This window comes from Loxodonta africana, chromosome 7 (assembly GCF_030014295.1).
Source record: "Loxodonta africana isolate mLoxAfr1 chromosome 7, mLoxAfr1.hap2, whole genome shotgun sequence".
Taxonomy (NCBI): domain Eukaryota; kingdom Metazoa; phylum Chordata; class Mammalia; order Proboscidea; family Elephantidae; genus Loxodonta; species Loxodonta africana.
In genome coordinates this window covers 113,378,611-113,394,388 of record NC_087348.1, presented here as the reverse complement: position 1 = coordinate 113,394,388, position 15,778 = coordinate 113,378,611, and the positions used below count along the sequence as shown (strand labels likewise).

At 36.6% G+C, this 15,778-nt stretch overlaps 1 protein-coding gene across 1 annotated transcript in view; it reads right to left on the bottom strand.

Annotated features, from left to right (window-relative positions):
- Positions 1–15,778, bottom strand: part of HEPHL1 (hephaestin like 1) — a 109,657-nt gene that overhangs the window by 76,795 nt on the left and 17,084 nt on the right. Inside the window, exon 2 of the mRNA XM_064288828.1 lies at positions 15,311–15,555. Within this exon, the coding sequence (XP_064144898.1) occupies positions 15,311–15,555 (245 nt within the window). The remainder of the gene's footprint in view (positions 1–15,310; positions 15,556–15,778) is intronic.

Genomic DNA, 15,778 nt, shown 5'->3' with positions numbered 1-15,778 from the left:
ATTTCTCCCTTCTTTATATTTTTGTATATTGGAAAAACCTAGTAAATTTTATTTTTAAAATAGTCTTAATTACATTTTACATGGTGATCAAGAAAGCATCAACTCATTTTATCATTAAATGAGATAATGTATTAAGAGCTCCACCACGTGTCTGTCAGTTTGTCGTACTGTGGTGGCTTGCGTGTTGCTGGAAGCCATGCCACCGGTATTTCAAATATCAGCAGGGTCACTCATGATAGACAGGTTTCAGTGGAGCTTCCAGACTAAGACAGACTAGGAAGAAGAAGAAAAAAAATATTGGCCAATGAAAACCTTATGAATAGCAGCGGAACATTGTCTGATATAGTTCTGGAAGATAAGCCCCTCAGGGTGGAAGGCACTCAAAATACGACTGGGGAAAAACTGCCTCTTCAAAGTAGAGTCAACTTTAATGACATGGATGGAGTTAAGCTTTTGGGACCTTCCTTTGCTGATGTGGTACAACTCAAAACGAGAAGAAGCAGCTACAAACATCCATTAATAATCAGAACATGGAATGTACGAAGTATGAAACTAAAATAATGGAAGTTGTCCAAAATGAAGCAGAATGCATACAGATCAATATCTTAGGCATTAGTGAGTGGAAATGGGTTGGCATTGGCCATTTTGAATCAGAAAACCACATGGTCTACTATGCCAGGAATGACAAATTGAAAAGGAATAGTGTCACATTCATCATCAAAAAGAACATTTCAAGATCTATTCTAAAGTACAATACTTTCAGCAATAGGATAATTCCCAGACACCTATAAGGAAGATCAGTTACCATGACTATTATTCAAATTTATGCATCAACCACTAATGCCAAAGATGAGGAAATTAAATTTTTTTTCCAACTTCTGAAGTCTGAAATTGATGAAATATGCAATTCAGTTGCATTGATAATTACTGGTGATTGTAATGATAAAGTTGGAAACAAAGAAGTAGGGTTGGTAGTTGGAAAATATGGTCTTGGTGATAGAAATGACTCTGGAGAGCACATTTCAGCTATGCTGAAAGAAATAAAGAGTAGGACAACATAATTCAACAAATAGAGAATCTCAATAAGGATACAGAAATTATTTAAAAAATTGAAGTTTTGACATTGAAAAGTACAATAAATGAAACAAAGTATTCACTAGATGGACTCAACAAAACTTCAAGATCTGAAGAAAGAATGACTGAGCTTGAAGACAGATTAATATAATTTGTCCTATCTGAAGAAGAGAGGAAAAAAAAAAAAGGTTGAAGAAAATAAACAACTTCAGGGACATATGAGACAATATCAAGTGTACTAACGTACGTGTAATAAAAAACCCAGTGCCATAATAGAAGTCCACAAAAGGAGAAGAGAGAAAACTTTTGAAGAAATAATGGCTGAAAACTTTCCAAATTTGATAAAAAATAAAAATCTACACATCGAAGAAAGCTTAATGAACCACAAATAAGATAAGTACAAAAAGAACCAAATATAGACTTTCCATGACTGTTGAAAGAGAAAGACAAAGAGAAAATATTGAAACCAGAAAGAGAGAAATTACTTATCGTATACAGGGATGTATCAACATGATTAACAGTTAACTTCTCATTTTAAACATTGGAAGTGAGAAGACAGTAAGATGACATGCTCAAAGTGCTGGGAAGGAAAAAAAAAGTCAACCAAGAATGCTATATACCAGTAAAATGTCCCTCAAAAATGAAGGCAAAATATAGACATTCTAGATAAAGACTGAGAGAACTTTTTGCTACCAGACTTTGCCTTAAATGGAATCCTAGCTACCATAACTGAATATTTTGATCAAAGATTCTACAAAAGAATCCTGATCAAAAGGGTGAAAATTCAGAACAGAATTTAAAATCCTCATGGACTGTAGACTTTCTGGAGCAATGGACTCTCGATGAACGCCTGAAACTATTGCCCTGAGATAATCTTGAAACCTTAAAACAAAAATATCCCCTGAAGTCTTAAAACCAAACAGTAGTTTAGCTGAGCTAGTAAAGAGTGTCCCCATTGAGCATTGTGCTCTTTCAAAAGCTATCTATATGGGATCAAACTGACAACAGCAACTTGAATGATTAGATAGGAAGCTTAGGGGACAGTGAGTTTATATTAATGGGGAAGTAGCAACCCAGAAAAAGAGGGCGAGAATGGTTATACAACTTGAAGAATGTAATCAGTGTCACTAAATTGTACATGTAGAAATTCGAATTGGTATACGCTTTGCTCTGTATATTCTCAACAACAACAAAATGAATAATTTTTTTGGAAAAAGAAACCCTAAAGGAAATGATACCAGAGAGTAATTTGAATTCACGGGAAGAAATAAAAATCACAAAAAAGGGAAATATGTGAGCTAATATAAAAGGTTGTATGAATGTATTTTTCTTTTGTTCTCTTAACTTCTTTAAAAGTCATAACTGAGTATAACATCATGTTGTTGGAGATAGATAGATGCAATACATATGACAGTAATAGCACAAAGGAGGGAAAGAGAATGGAGTTCTATTGGAGCAAAATTTTTATATTTTACCAGAATTAAGTTAGTAAAAATATAAACTATATTGTGATGAGTGAATACACATATTACAATCCTAGGCCAATGAATAACACAACTCAAAAAGACATAGTTTTAAAAAATCAACAGTAGAATTAAAATAGTACACTAAAAAACATTTTTAATGAAAAAGACAGTAAAGTAGGACCAGAGGAATAAAAATGGAAGAAAATATATAGAAAGCAAATAGAAAAATGACAAATGCAAATCAAGCCATATCAATAATTACATTAAATGTGAATGGTCTATACACCCTAATCAAAATGCAGAGATTGTAAATCTGGATCAAAAAACAAAACCCAACAATATGCTATCTATAACTTAGATTCAGAGACACACAAATAGGTTAAAAGTAGAAGAATGCAAATGGTAGCCATAAGAGAGTTGGAGCTATATTAATAGCTGTATCAATAAGAGACAAAATAGATTTTTAATACGAGACAAAGGTGGATGTTTGACAACGCGAAAAGGGTTAATGTATCAGGAAGATATAACAATTATAAATGTATATCCAGAAAATATATGTACTAAAAACTGACATAAGAGAAAGGAGAAAGGGATAATTCCACAATAATAGTTGGAGAGTTCAATACCCCACTCTCAATAACTGATAGAAGAATTAGGCAGAAAATCAGCAAGGATATGGAAAACCTGAGCAATGCTATCTGCCAACTCGACCTAATAGACATCTACTGCGTTTTTATGCAAACAACTCACAATGTCTATGTTTGTTTGCCAACCTCACCCTTGTAAGCACACTATGCTAATTTTTTTTGCAACAACTTGTTGGCAAACAAACGTAGAAGGTGTGCGTTATTTGCACAAAAATACAGCATACAATATTCCACCCAATGACTGCAGAATGTACCTTTTTTACAAGACCACATGGAACATTCTCCAGGACAGACTATATATTAGGCATAAAAAACTCAATAAATTTAAAAGGACTGATATTATACAAAGCATATTCTCTAGTCACAATGGAATTAAATTAGAAACCAGCAACACAAAGAACTCTGGGAAGCCTCCAAATATTTGGAAATAAAACAATACATATCTAAATAACCCATGAAATCACAAAGGAAGTTGCAAAATATTTTTTACTGAATAAAAATGAAGATACAACATATCAAAAAATGATAGGATGCAGCTAAAGTAGTGCTTAAAGGAAAATTTAAAATTTTAAACACCTATGTCAGAATAGATGAAAATCTCATATCGATAACCTAAGCTTCCACTTTAAGAAACTAGAAAAAGAAGAGGAAAACAAACCCAAAGAAAATAGAAAGAACAAATGATGATTAGAGCAGAAATCAATGAAATACAAAATAGAAAAATGATACAAAATAGATGAAACCAGAAACTGGTTCTTTGCAAAGATCAATACAATTGAGAAACCTTTATCTAGGCTGACCAAGAGAGAGGGCACAAGTTACCAAAATCAGAATTGAAAGAGGGGACTTCACTATTGATGTTATAAAAATGAAAAGAATCTTAAGGGAAAATTACAAGAATTTTATGCCACAATAGTAGACAACTTAGACGAAACTGACAAATTCCTAGAAAGACACAAATTTTAAAAACTGGCTAAAAAAATAATTAAATTGAAATAGACCTATAATAAGTAAAGAAATTGAATTAGTAATTTAAAACCCTCCCTTAAAGAAAAACCGAGACCCAGATGGTTTCATTCACATATCCTATCAAACATTAAAAGAAGAAATAATGACAATCCTTTACAAAATCTTTCAGAAAATAGAGGAGGGAATACTTCTTAATTCATTCCATGATGCAAGCATTACCAGACAAAAACATCACAAAAAAACTAAAAATCAGTATTCCTCAAGAACATAGACACAAAAAATTCTTAACAAAATACTAGCAAACAATACAGCAATATATATATATTTTAATTATATACCAGTATCAAATGAGATTTACCTCATGATCGCAAGGTTGGTTTAACATATAAAAATCAATTAATGTAATATGCCATATTAATAGAATAAAGGACAAAAACTACATGATCATCTCAATAAATGCAGAAAAGCACTTAACAAAATTCAGGACCTATTAAGTTAAAAACTCTCAACAAATTAGGAATAAAACGAATCTTCAAAAAAAAAAAATTTTTTTTTTCCCTCAATCTAATATAGTATCTAAGAAAATCTCACAGCTAACATCATGCTTAATGGTATGTTTATTCTTGTGTTGTAATTGTTACTGTTGTTAGGTGCCATCGAGTTGGTTCCGACTCATAGCGACCCTATGTACATCAGAATGAAACATTGCCTGGTCCTGCGCCATCCTAACAATTGTTGTTATGCTTGAGCCCACTGTTGGAGTCACTGTGCCAGTCTAACTCATTGAGTGTCTTCCTCTTTTTCAATGACCCTATACTGGAAGCCCTGGAGACATGTAGTAGTTAAGAGCTATAGCTGCCAACCAAAAGGTTGGCAGTTTGAATCCACCAGGCACTCCTTGGGAACCCTATGGGGCAATTCTACTCTATCCCATAGGGTCACTATGAGTTGGAATCGACTCAACGGCAGCAGTTTTCTACTTTACAAAGCATGATGTCCTTTTCCGGGGACTGGTCCCTCCTGATAACATGTCCGAAGTACCTCAGAGGCAGTCTCACCATCTTCTCTTCCAATGAGCATTCTGACTGTACTTCGTCCGAGACAGATTTCTTCATTCTTCTGGCAGTCCATGGTATATCTGATATTCTTCACCAACACCATAAATCAAAGATGCCAATTCTTCTTTGGTCTTCCTTATTCATTGTCCAGCTTTAGCATGCATATGAGGTGACTGAAAACACCACGGCTGGGGTCAACCAGGCTCACATTAGTTCTTAAAGTGTGCCTGACCCAAGCATGGTGTTTATACTCCTGACGTGTTATACCCTTGACATATTTGGGAAAGTGTATGTCTATCTGTTGCCTGTACACTGTCCATGCAATAAATACTTGAATTCCAAAACTCTTTAATGCTGCCTGGGGCTCCCAGGAACTAGGTATGATGGAGTCTCTTCCATATACTGATACGGATTTGGTCTTTTAATCATGTTTTTTCTTTTTTTTTTAACTGCTTTACTGTGATACAATTTACACACTATAAAATTCGCCAATTTTAACTGTACAATTAGAAAATTTTTACTAAGTTTATAGAGATTATATTGCACAGTCCAGTTTTAGAACATTTCTATCATCTGCTCCCAAAAGTTCCCTTGTGCCTGTTTACAGTTAATCCTCGCTTAAACTCTCAGCCCTAAAAAACCACTGATCTATTATCTGTCTCTATAAACTTGTCTTTTCTGGACATGTGATATAAACAGAATCATACAATATAGGGTCTTTTGCATATGGCTTATTTTACTTAGCATAATGTTTTTGAAGTTCATCCATGTTGTAGCATATATCAGTAGCTCGTTCCTTTTTATTGCTAAACAGTATCCCATTGTATGAATATACCACATTTCATTTGTCCATTCACCAGCTGACAGACATTTGGATTGTTTTCACTGTTTGACTATTAAGGATAACGCTGCAATAAGCATTCACATATATGTCTTTGTGTGTACATATGTTTTCATTTATCTTGAGTATAATTATAGGAATAGAATTGACAAACTGTATGACAATTTTTTGTTTAATTTTTAGAAAACTGCCAAACTATTTTCCCAAGTGGCTGTATAATTTTGCATTTCCACCAGCAATGTATGAAGATACCAGTTTCTCTATATGCTCATCAGAATTTGGTATTACAGTCATCCTTTTTGATTATAGTTATCCTAGTGGGTGTGTTGTGATATCTTGTGTGGTTTTAATTTGTGTAATTTAATTTGAATTTGCATTTCTCTGATGACTAATGGTGTAGAGAACCTTTTTATAACCTTATTAGTCATTTGTATATTTTCTTTGTTGAAATATCTATTCAAATCTTTTGCCAATTTTTAAATTGGGTTGTCTTATTACTGAGCTGCAAGAATAATAATAGATAAAAGTCCCGAACAATGGCCAAGATGGCAGAGTAGTCAGATGCTTCCGGTGATCCCTCTTACAACAAAGACCCAAAAAAACAAGTGGAACAATTATATATATATATGACAAGATAGGAGCCCTGAACATCAAAGGCAAAGAAAGGAAATCAGACTGAGTGGCAGGGAGAGGGAGAGACGATTCAGAAGTGGCAGGGAGTTGCTGGACCTGACTCTGCGGGAACTTGCGCCCCCTCAGGCATGATCCCCTGGAGCGATCACAGTGGGGCTGGCAGTAGCATTTGGGACGTGGTCTCCTCAGAGACAGACAGTGAACTGCACAGCCTACTTGCATGTCTGGAACCAGAGAAGAACACTGCTCTTGGCAAAAGCTAAGTACTTGCATTTATTTTACCACGCCCCCAGCCCCCAAGCTGACTTCAGTGGTTGTCGATTTCCCTGGGCCTGAGATAGGTCCTGCTGCATGCCCTGAGCCATCCTCCCAGGCTTGGAAAATGAATAAATTATCAACTGGGGGAAAAGATAATCTGTTAGCTCGACTAAGCTGGGGAGCTCAGGACAGAAGTGGCTCCTGTCCAGGCACAAATGATCCACAGACTTTGAATACATCTCACCCCTACATGGACCTTTGTGCAATGATTTCAGGAAAATAGGCCCTTGTTGGCAGACCGCAACGATGTATGTGCTTCAGATCTGGGATCAACAGTTGCAGCTGTGCAGCGGAGAGGTGGGTTTTTGATGTTTGACACCGCTTTGCCTATTAAACAGGATCTTCACCTACCCACATCAGGGGCCTGAGGATGGGTGGCACCACCCATGTTACCTAGCCACCCATGACAAGGGTCCAAGGATAAGTGGTACCTCCCAATACTTACAACCAAAAGCATTGGGCACCCACAGTATGGCTACAGAAACCACCCACCTGTGCGCTCTAGGGAACAGGGATGCACTTTCCTCGCAGACACTCAAGGGACAGTTGTCAGCCCCCTGCCTTGTTCAGAGCATGACCCTCTGCTGCAGATACCTGTGCCCACACCAATCACCCTTGCCCTTCTAAGACCGTAGGACAGAGCCTGTACCACACACTTAATGACCAACTACCTGGCCACCTGAGTTGAATCCATAAAAGAAGAGTGAATGGACTCCTAGGCTCTTGCACCTGGTAACAGCTCTAGCCATTTGGCGACAGGACATTAGAGCTTCCAAGGTGAAAATAATCAAGCTAGCTCACTCAAGCAGCCTATGTGGGCATATCAAAACAAAACAAAGCAAGAAGCTAGGATACAGTAAGCAAACATAAAATAAATTAATGCAATAACTTATAGATGGCTCAGACACAACAGTCAATATCAAATCACATAAAGAAGCAGACCATGATCGCTTCAACAAGCTCTCAAAACAAAGAATCAAAGAATCTTCCAGATGAAGGTGTTTTCCTGGAATTACCAGATGTAGAAAATGAAAAATTAATATACAGAACTCTTCAACGGATCAGGAAGGAGATGAGGCAAAACATAGAACAAGCCAAGGAACACAAGGATAAAGCAGCTGAAGAAATTAAATAGATTATTCAAGAACATAATGAAAAATTTAACAGGCTACAAGAATCCATAGAGAGACAGCAATCAGAAAATTTGGAAGATTAATTAGACGATTCAATAGAAAAGCATAGGAGCAGAACTGAGGAAATGGAAGTCAGACTTAGTGAGACTGAAGATAAAACACTTGGTACCAATATATTCGAAGAAAAATCAGATGAAAGAATTTACAAAAATGAAGAAACCCTGAGAATCATGTGGGACTCTATCAAGAGAAATAACCTACGAGTGATTGGAGTACCAGAACAGAGAGGGATAACAGAAAATACAGAGAGAATTGTTGCAGATTTGTTGGCAAAAACTTCCCTGATATCGTGAAAGACGAGTAGATACCTACCCAAGATGCTCATCAAACCCCACATAAGGTAGATCTCAAAAGAAAGTCACCAAGACATATTATAATCAAACTTATCAAAAACAAAGATAAAGAGAGAACTTTAAGAGCAGCTAGGGATAAACGAAAAGTCACTTACAAAAAAGAGTCAATAAGAATAAGCTCAGACTACTTGGCAGAAGGAAACCCTGGTGGCGTAGTGGTTAAGTGCTACAGCTGCTAATCAAAAGGTCAGCAGTTCAAATGCACCAGGTGCTCCTTGGAAATCCTGTGGGGCAGTTCTACTCGGTGCTAAAGGGTCACTATGAGTTGGAATCGACTCAACGGCAAGGGGTTTGGTTTTGGTTTTGACTCGGCAGAAACCATGCAGTCAAGAAGGCAATGAGATGACTTATATAAAGCACTGAAGGAAAAAAAATTGCCAGCCAAGAATCATATATCCAGCAAAACTGTCTCTCAAATATGATGGTGAAATCAGGACACTTTCAGAAAAATAGAAATTTAGGGAATTTGTAAAAACCAAACCAAAGCTACAAGAAACACTAAAGGGAGTCCTCTCGTTAGAAAATCGGTAATATCAGATATCAACCCAAGACTAGAACACAGGACAGAGCAACCAGCTACCAACCCAGACAGGGAAATCACAAAGATAAATCAAGATTTTAAAAACGCTCAAAACAGGGAAACACTGATGTCATTATGTAAAAGATGACAACATTAAAGCAATAAAGAGGGATGAAAAAATGTAGTCATAGATCTTTCGTAGGGAGAGAAAATCAAGGCGATATACAGAAATAAAAGTTAGTTTTAAACTTACAAAAATAGGGGTAAGTATTAAGGTAACCACAAAGGAGACTAACAATCCTACACATCAAAATAAAATACAAGAAAAACATAAAGACTCAGCAAAAACAAAGTCAATAACAACGAGTAAGATGAAAAGACAATATAAATAAATAAAATACTCATCATAAAAAATAAGAGGAAAAAAGACACTGATAGCAACACACACAAAAAAGACTTCAAATGACAGCACTAAACTCATGCCTATCCGTAATTATGCAGAATGTAAATGGACTAAATTCACCAATAAAGAGACAGGAATGGCAGAATGGATTAAAGAAGGAAAAAAAAAAAAAAAACATGATCTGTCTATATGCTGCCTACAAGAAACACACCTTAGACTTAAAGACACTTAAAAGCTAAAACTCAAAGGGTGTGAAAAAACATATCAACCAAAGAACCATCAAAAAAGAGCAGGAGTGGCGATATTAATTTCAGACAAAATAGACTTTAAAGGTAAATCCAGCACAAAGAATCAGTAAGGACACTATATAATGATCAAAGGGACAATATATGAGGAGGATATAACCATATTTAATATTTACATACCCAATTACATGACTTCAAGATATATAAAACAAACTCAAATAGCATTGAAAAGTGAGATAGACAGCTCCACAGCAACAGTAGGAGACTTCAACACACCACCGTGGTGAAGGACAGAACATTCAGAAAGAAGCTTAATAAAGGCACAGAAGATCTAAATGCCACAATCAACCAACTTGACCTCATAGACGTATACATAAAACTCCACTCAACAGCAGTCAAGTACACTTTCTTTTCCAAAGCACACGGAACATTCCCTAAAATAGTCCACATATTAGGTCATAAAGCAAGCCTTAACAGAATCCAAAACATCAAAATATTACAAAGCATCTTCTCTGACCATAAGGCAATAAAAGTAGAAATCAATAACAGAAAATAGCAGGGAAAAGAAATCAAACACTTGGAAACCAAACAACAACCTGCTCAAAAAACGACTGGGTTATAGAAGAAATTAAGGATGGAATAAAGAAATTCATAGAATCCAATGAGAATAAAAACACATCCAACCGGAACCTTTGGGACACAGCTAAAGCAGTGCTCAGAGGTCAATTTACAGCAATAAATGCACACATACAAAAAGAAGAAAGGCCAAAATCAAAGAATTATTCCTATGACTAGAACAAATAGAAAGAGAGCAACAAAAGAAACCCTCAGGCACCAGAAGAAAGCAAATAATAAAAATTAGAGCAGAAATTAAATGAAATAGAGAACAGAAAAACAATTGAAAGAGTTAACAAGACCAGAAGCTGGTTCTTTGAAAAAATTAACAAAATTGACAAACCATTGTCCAAACTGACAAAACAAAAACAAGAGAGGAAGCAAATAACCTGAATAAGAAATGAGATGGGTGATATCACAACAGACCCAATGGAAATTAAAAGAATCATATCAGATTACTGTGAAAAATCGTACTCTAACAAATATGAAAACCTAGAAGAAATGGACGAATTTCAAGAAACACACTACCTACCCAAAGTAACACAAACAGAGGTAGAACAACTAAATAAACCCACAACAAAACAAGAGATTGAAAAGGTAATTAAAAGCTCCCAACAAAAAAAACAAAGCCCTGGCCCGGATGGCTTCATTGGAGAATTCTACCAACCTTTCAGAGAAGAGTTAACACCACTACTACTAAAGGTATTTCAGAGCATAGAGAAGGATGGAATACTCCCAAACTCATTCTATGAAGCCAGCACAACCCTGATACCAAAACTTATCAATCGATGCAGAAAAGGCATTTGACAAAGTCCAACACCCATTCATGATAAAAACTCTCAGCAAAATAGGAATAGAAGGAAAATTCCTCAACATGATAAAGGGCATTTATACAAAGCCAACAGCCAACATCATCCTAAATGGAGAGAGTCTGAAAGCATTCCCTTTGAAATAGGGAACCAGACAAGGGTGCCTTTTATCATCACTCTTATTCAACATTGTGCTGGAGTGCTAGCCAGGGCAATTAGGCTAGATAAAGAAATAAAGGGCATCCGGATTGATAAGAAAGAAGTAAAAGCATCTCTATTTGTAGATGACATGATCTTATACACAGAAAACCCTAAAGAATACTACTGAAACTGATAGAAGAGTTCAGCAGAGCATCAGGATACAAGATAAACATACAAAAATCAGTTAGATTCCTCTACACCAACAAAGGGAACCTTGAAGAGGAAACCTCCAAATCAATACCATTTACAGTAGCCCCCAAGAAGATAAAATACTTAGAAATAAATCTAACCAGAGGCATAAAAGACCTATACAAAGGAAACCACAAGACACTGCTGCAAGAAACCAAAAGAGACCTACATAAGTGGAAAAGCACACCTTGCTCATGGACAGGAAAACAGCATTGTAAAAATGTCTATTCTACCAAAAGCAATCTATAGATGCAATGCAATTCCGATCCAAATTCCAAAGACATTTTTTAATGAGATGCAGAAACAAATCACCAACTTCATACGGAAGGGAAAGAGGCCCCAGATAAGTAAAGCATTACTGAAAAAGAACAAAATGGGAGGCATCACACTACCTGATTGTAGAGCCTATATACTGCCAGAGTAGTCAAAACACCCTGGTACTGGTTCAACAACACATACCTAGATCAATGGAACAGAATTGGGAATCCAGACATAAATCCATCCACGTGTGAACAGCTGATATTTGAGAAAGTCTCAAAGTCAGTTAAATGGGGATAAGACAGTCTCTTTTACAAATGGTGCCAACATAACTGGATATTCATCTGCAAAAAAATGAAACAAGACCCATACTTCACAAAAACAAACTCAAAATGGATCAAAGACCTAAATATAAAATCTAAAATGATAAAGATCATGGAAGAAAAAGTAGGGACAATGCTAGGAGCCCTAATACATGGCATAAACAGTATACGAAACATTACTAACAGTGCACAAACACCAGAAGAGAAACTAGATAACTGCGAACTCCTAAAAATGAAACGCCTATGCTCATCCAAAGACTTCACCAAAAGAGTAAAAAGATTACCTATAGACTGGGGAAAGGTTTTTAGCTATGACATTTCTGGTCAGCCTGTGAACTCTAAAACCTGCTTGACACTGCAAAAACTCAACAACAAAAAGACAAAAAACCCAATTAAAAAGCGGGCAGCGGATATGAATAGACACTTCACCAAAGAAGACATTCAGGCAGCTAACAGATACACGAGGAAATGCTCACGATCATTAGCCATTAGAGAAATGCAAATCAAAACTACAATGAGATTCCACCTCACTACAACAAGGCTGGCATCAATCCAAAAAACACAAAATAATAAATGTTGGAAAAGTTGTGGAGAGACTGGAACACTTCTACACTGCTGGTGGGAATGTAAAATGGTACAACCACTTTGGAAATCGATTCAGCGCTTCCTTAAAAAGCTAGAAATAGAACTATCATATAATCCAGCTATCCCACTCCTTGAAATACATCCTGGAGAAATAAGAACTTTTACACAGATATATGCACACCCATGCTCACTGCAGCACTATTTACAATAGCAAAAAGATGGAAGCAACCAAAGTGCCCATCAATGGATGAATGGATAAACAAATTATGGTATATTCACACAATGGAATACTATGCATTAATAAAGAATAATGATGAATCTGTGAAACCTTTCATTACATGGAGGAATCTGGAAGGCATTATGCTGAGTGAAATTAGTTGCAAAAGGACCAATATTGTATGAGACGACTATTATAAGAACTCAAGAAACAGTTTAAACGTAGGAGACAATATTATTTGATGGTTACAAGGATTGGGAGGGAGGGAGGGAGGTAGACGGGTATTCACTAATAAGATAGTAGACAAGGACTATTTTAGGTACAGGGAAAGACAACACGCAATACAGGAGAGCTCAGCACAACTGGACTGAATCAAAAGTGAAGAAGTTTCCTGAATACAACCGAACGCTTGAAAGGCCAGAGTAGCAGGGGTGGAGGTCTAGAGACCATGGTTTCAGTGGACATATAGGTCAGATGGCATAACAAAATCTATTAAGAAAACATTCTGCACCCCACTTTGGAGAGTGGCGTCTGGGGTCTTAGATGCTAGCAAGCGGCCATCTAAGATGCATCAACTGGTCTCAACCCACTTGGAGCAAAGGAGAATGAAGAACACCAAAGACACAAGGTAATTATGAGCCCAAGGGACAGAAAAGGTCACACAAATGAGAGACTACATCAACCTGAGACCAGAAGAACTGGATGGTGCCCGCCTACAACCGATGACTGCGCTGACAGGGAACACAACAAAGAATACCTGAAGGAGCAGGAAAGCAGTGGGATGTAGACCTCAAATTCTCCTGAAAAGACCAGACTTAATGGTCTGACTGAGACTAGAAGGACCCCAGAGGTCAAGGTGCCCAGACCTTCTGTTAGCCCAAGACTGGAATCATTCCCAAATCCAACTCTGACTGGATTATAAGATAGAAAATGATACTGGGGAGAATTGAGCTTCTTGGCTCAAGTAGACACATGAGACTATGTGGGCAGCTCCTGTCTGGAGGGTAGATGAGAAGGCAAAGGGGGACAGAAGCTGGCTGAATGGACACAGAGAATAGAGGGTGGAGAGAAGGAGTGTGCTGTCTCATTAGGGAAAGGGCAACAGGTAGTACACAGTAAGGTGTATATAAATTTTTGTATGAGAGACTGACTTGATTTGTAAACTTTCACTTAAAGCACTATAAAAATAAAGAGTAATAGTAGATAAAAGTCCTTTATCAGATGTAAGATTTGCAAATATTTTCTCCCAGTCAGTGCTTTGTCTTTTCATTTTCTTAGCAGTGTCTTTCCAAGTGCAAAAGTTTTTAATTTTGATGAAGTCAGATTTATTAATTTTTTCTTTTATGTGCTTTTGATATCTAAAAAATTTCTGCCTAACCCGAAGTCATCAAGGTTTTCTCTTCTTTTTTTCTAGGACATTTATAGTTTTAACTCTTAAATTTACATCTATGATCCATTTGAATCAAGTTTTGTATATGATGTGAAGTAAGGATCTAAATTCATTATTTTTGGCAGGTGGATATAAAATTGTTGGAAAAAAAAAACTATCCTTTCCCCCACTGAATTGTTTTGGCACCTTTTTAAAAAATCAGTGATCAAAAACATAAGGGTTTGTTTCATGGCTCTCAATTCTGTTCTATTGATCTACATGCTTATCCTTGAAACAATGCCACACTGTCTTGATTATTGTGGATTTATAGTAAGCTTTGAAATTGAGAAAGATTAAGTCTTCCAACTTTGTTCTTCAGTGAAAAAAAAAATGGGTACCCTAGGACTTTTGTATTTCCTTACAAATATTAGAATCAGTTTGTTAATTTCTACAAAAAAAGCCTGCTGGGATTTTGATAGGGATTGCATTGAGATTATCAATCAATTGGGGGAAATTTTCCAGCCGTATTTTAAAGATGAGCTACCACCTTGACTGTATTGAGTCTTTCAATCCATGAGCATGGAATTTAAATCTTCTTTAATTTCTCTAAACAACATTTTACAGTTTTTATTGTATAAAATTTGCATTTTTTGTTGCTGTTGTTGTTAATTTTGTCTTTCTCACACACGGGGCTGCCACGAGTCGGAGTCAACTGGACATCAACTGGTTTTTATCACCAGTCATCGTGACAGCTGTGGTGGTGGGTGAGCCTATCTCAGGGTAAACTGGCCTGTCTTTGGTGTTATCCTTTGTGAAGAGTGAGAACGGAGGAGGGAAGAAAATAACAGAAAGATAAAGAAGAAAAAGGGTACAAGAAACAGGGTGACAGGAAGAGAAGGAGACAAGGAGAAGACAAGTAAACTTTTGCAATCATTGTTCTCTTAGAATCCCTTTTACTGTAACTGACAGTCACCCTGCTTATAAAATAGAGACAAGACTCCAACAACATAGGTCTGATATTTACCTTCTGAATCCTTGTCGTAGAAAACACCATGTGGATGCAAAGAGTAAGACCGGGAAGCAAAGTTCTTTAAATGAACGACAATCACATCATCCACTTCAGCCCTCAAGATGGGGCCCAGGAATCCAAGCCAGGAGGGTTTGGAGATCTCCGTGGAATAGGTCTCATCTGTGTACTGTCTGTAAACGGCCTTTTTGTAAATACTGCCTATCCTTTTGGGCCCTCTTTCCAGAAAAAAGGTTGCAAGTCTAAAAATAAAAGGAAAAATATGCTATAATCAGTATGAAAAGAGAAACCTGAATAGTTTACTGTATCAGTTCATAAAGTACTATCATGTCTGATATCTCCTTTGGTCTTCACCAATAGCCTGTAAACTCTGTAGGGCTGGTAGGATTATCTTCAATTTACTATGGTGGAAACTGAGGCTCAGAGAGTTAGGTGACAAGTCGAAAGGCACAAATAGTATTCACA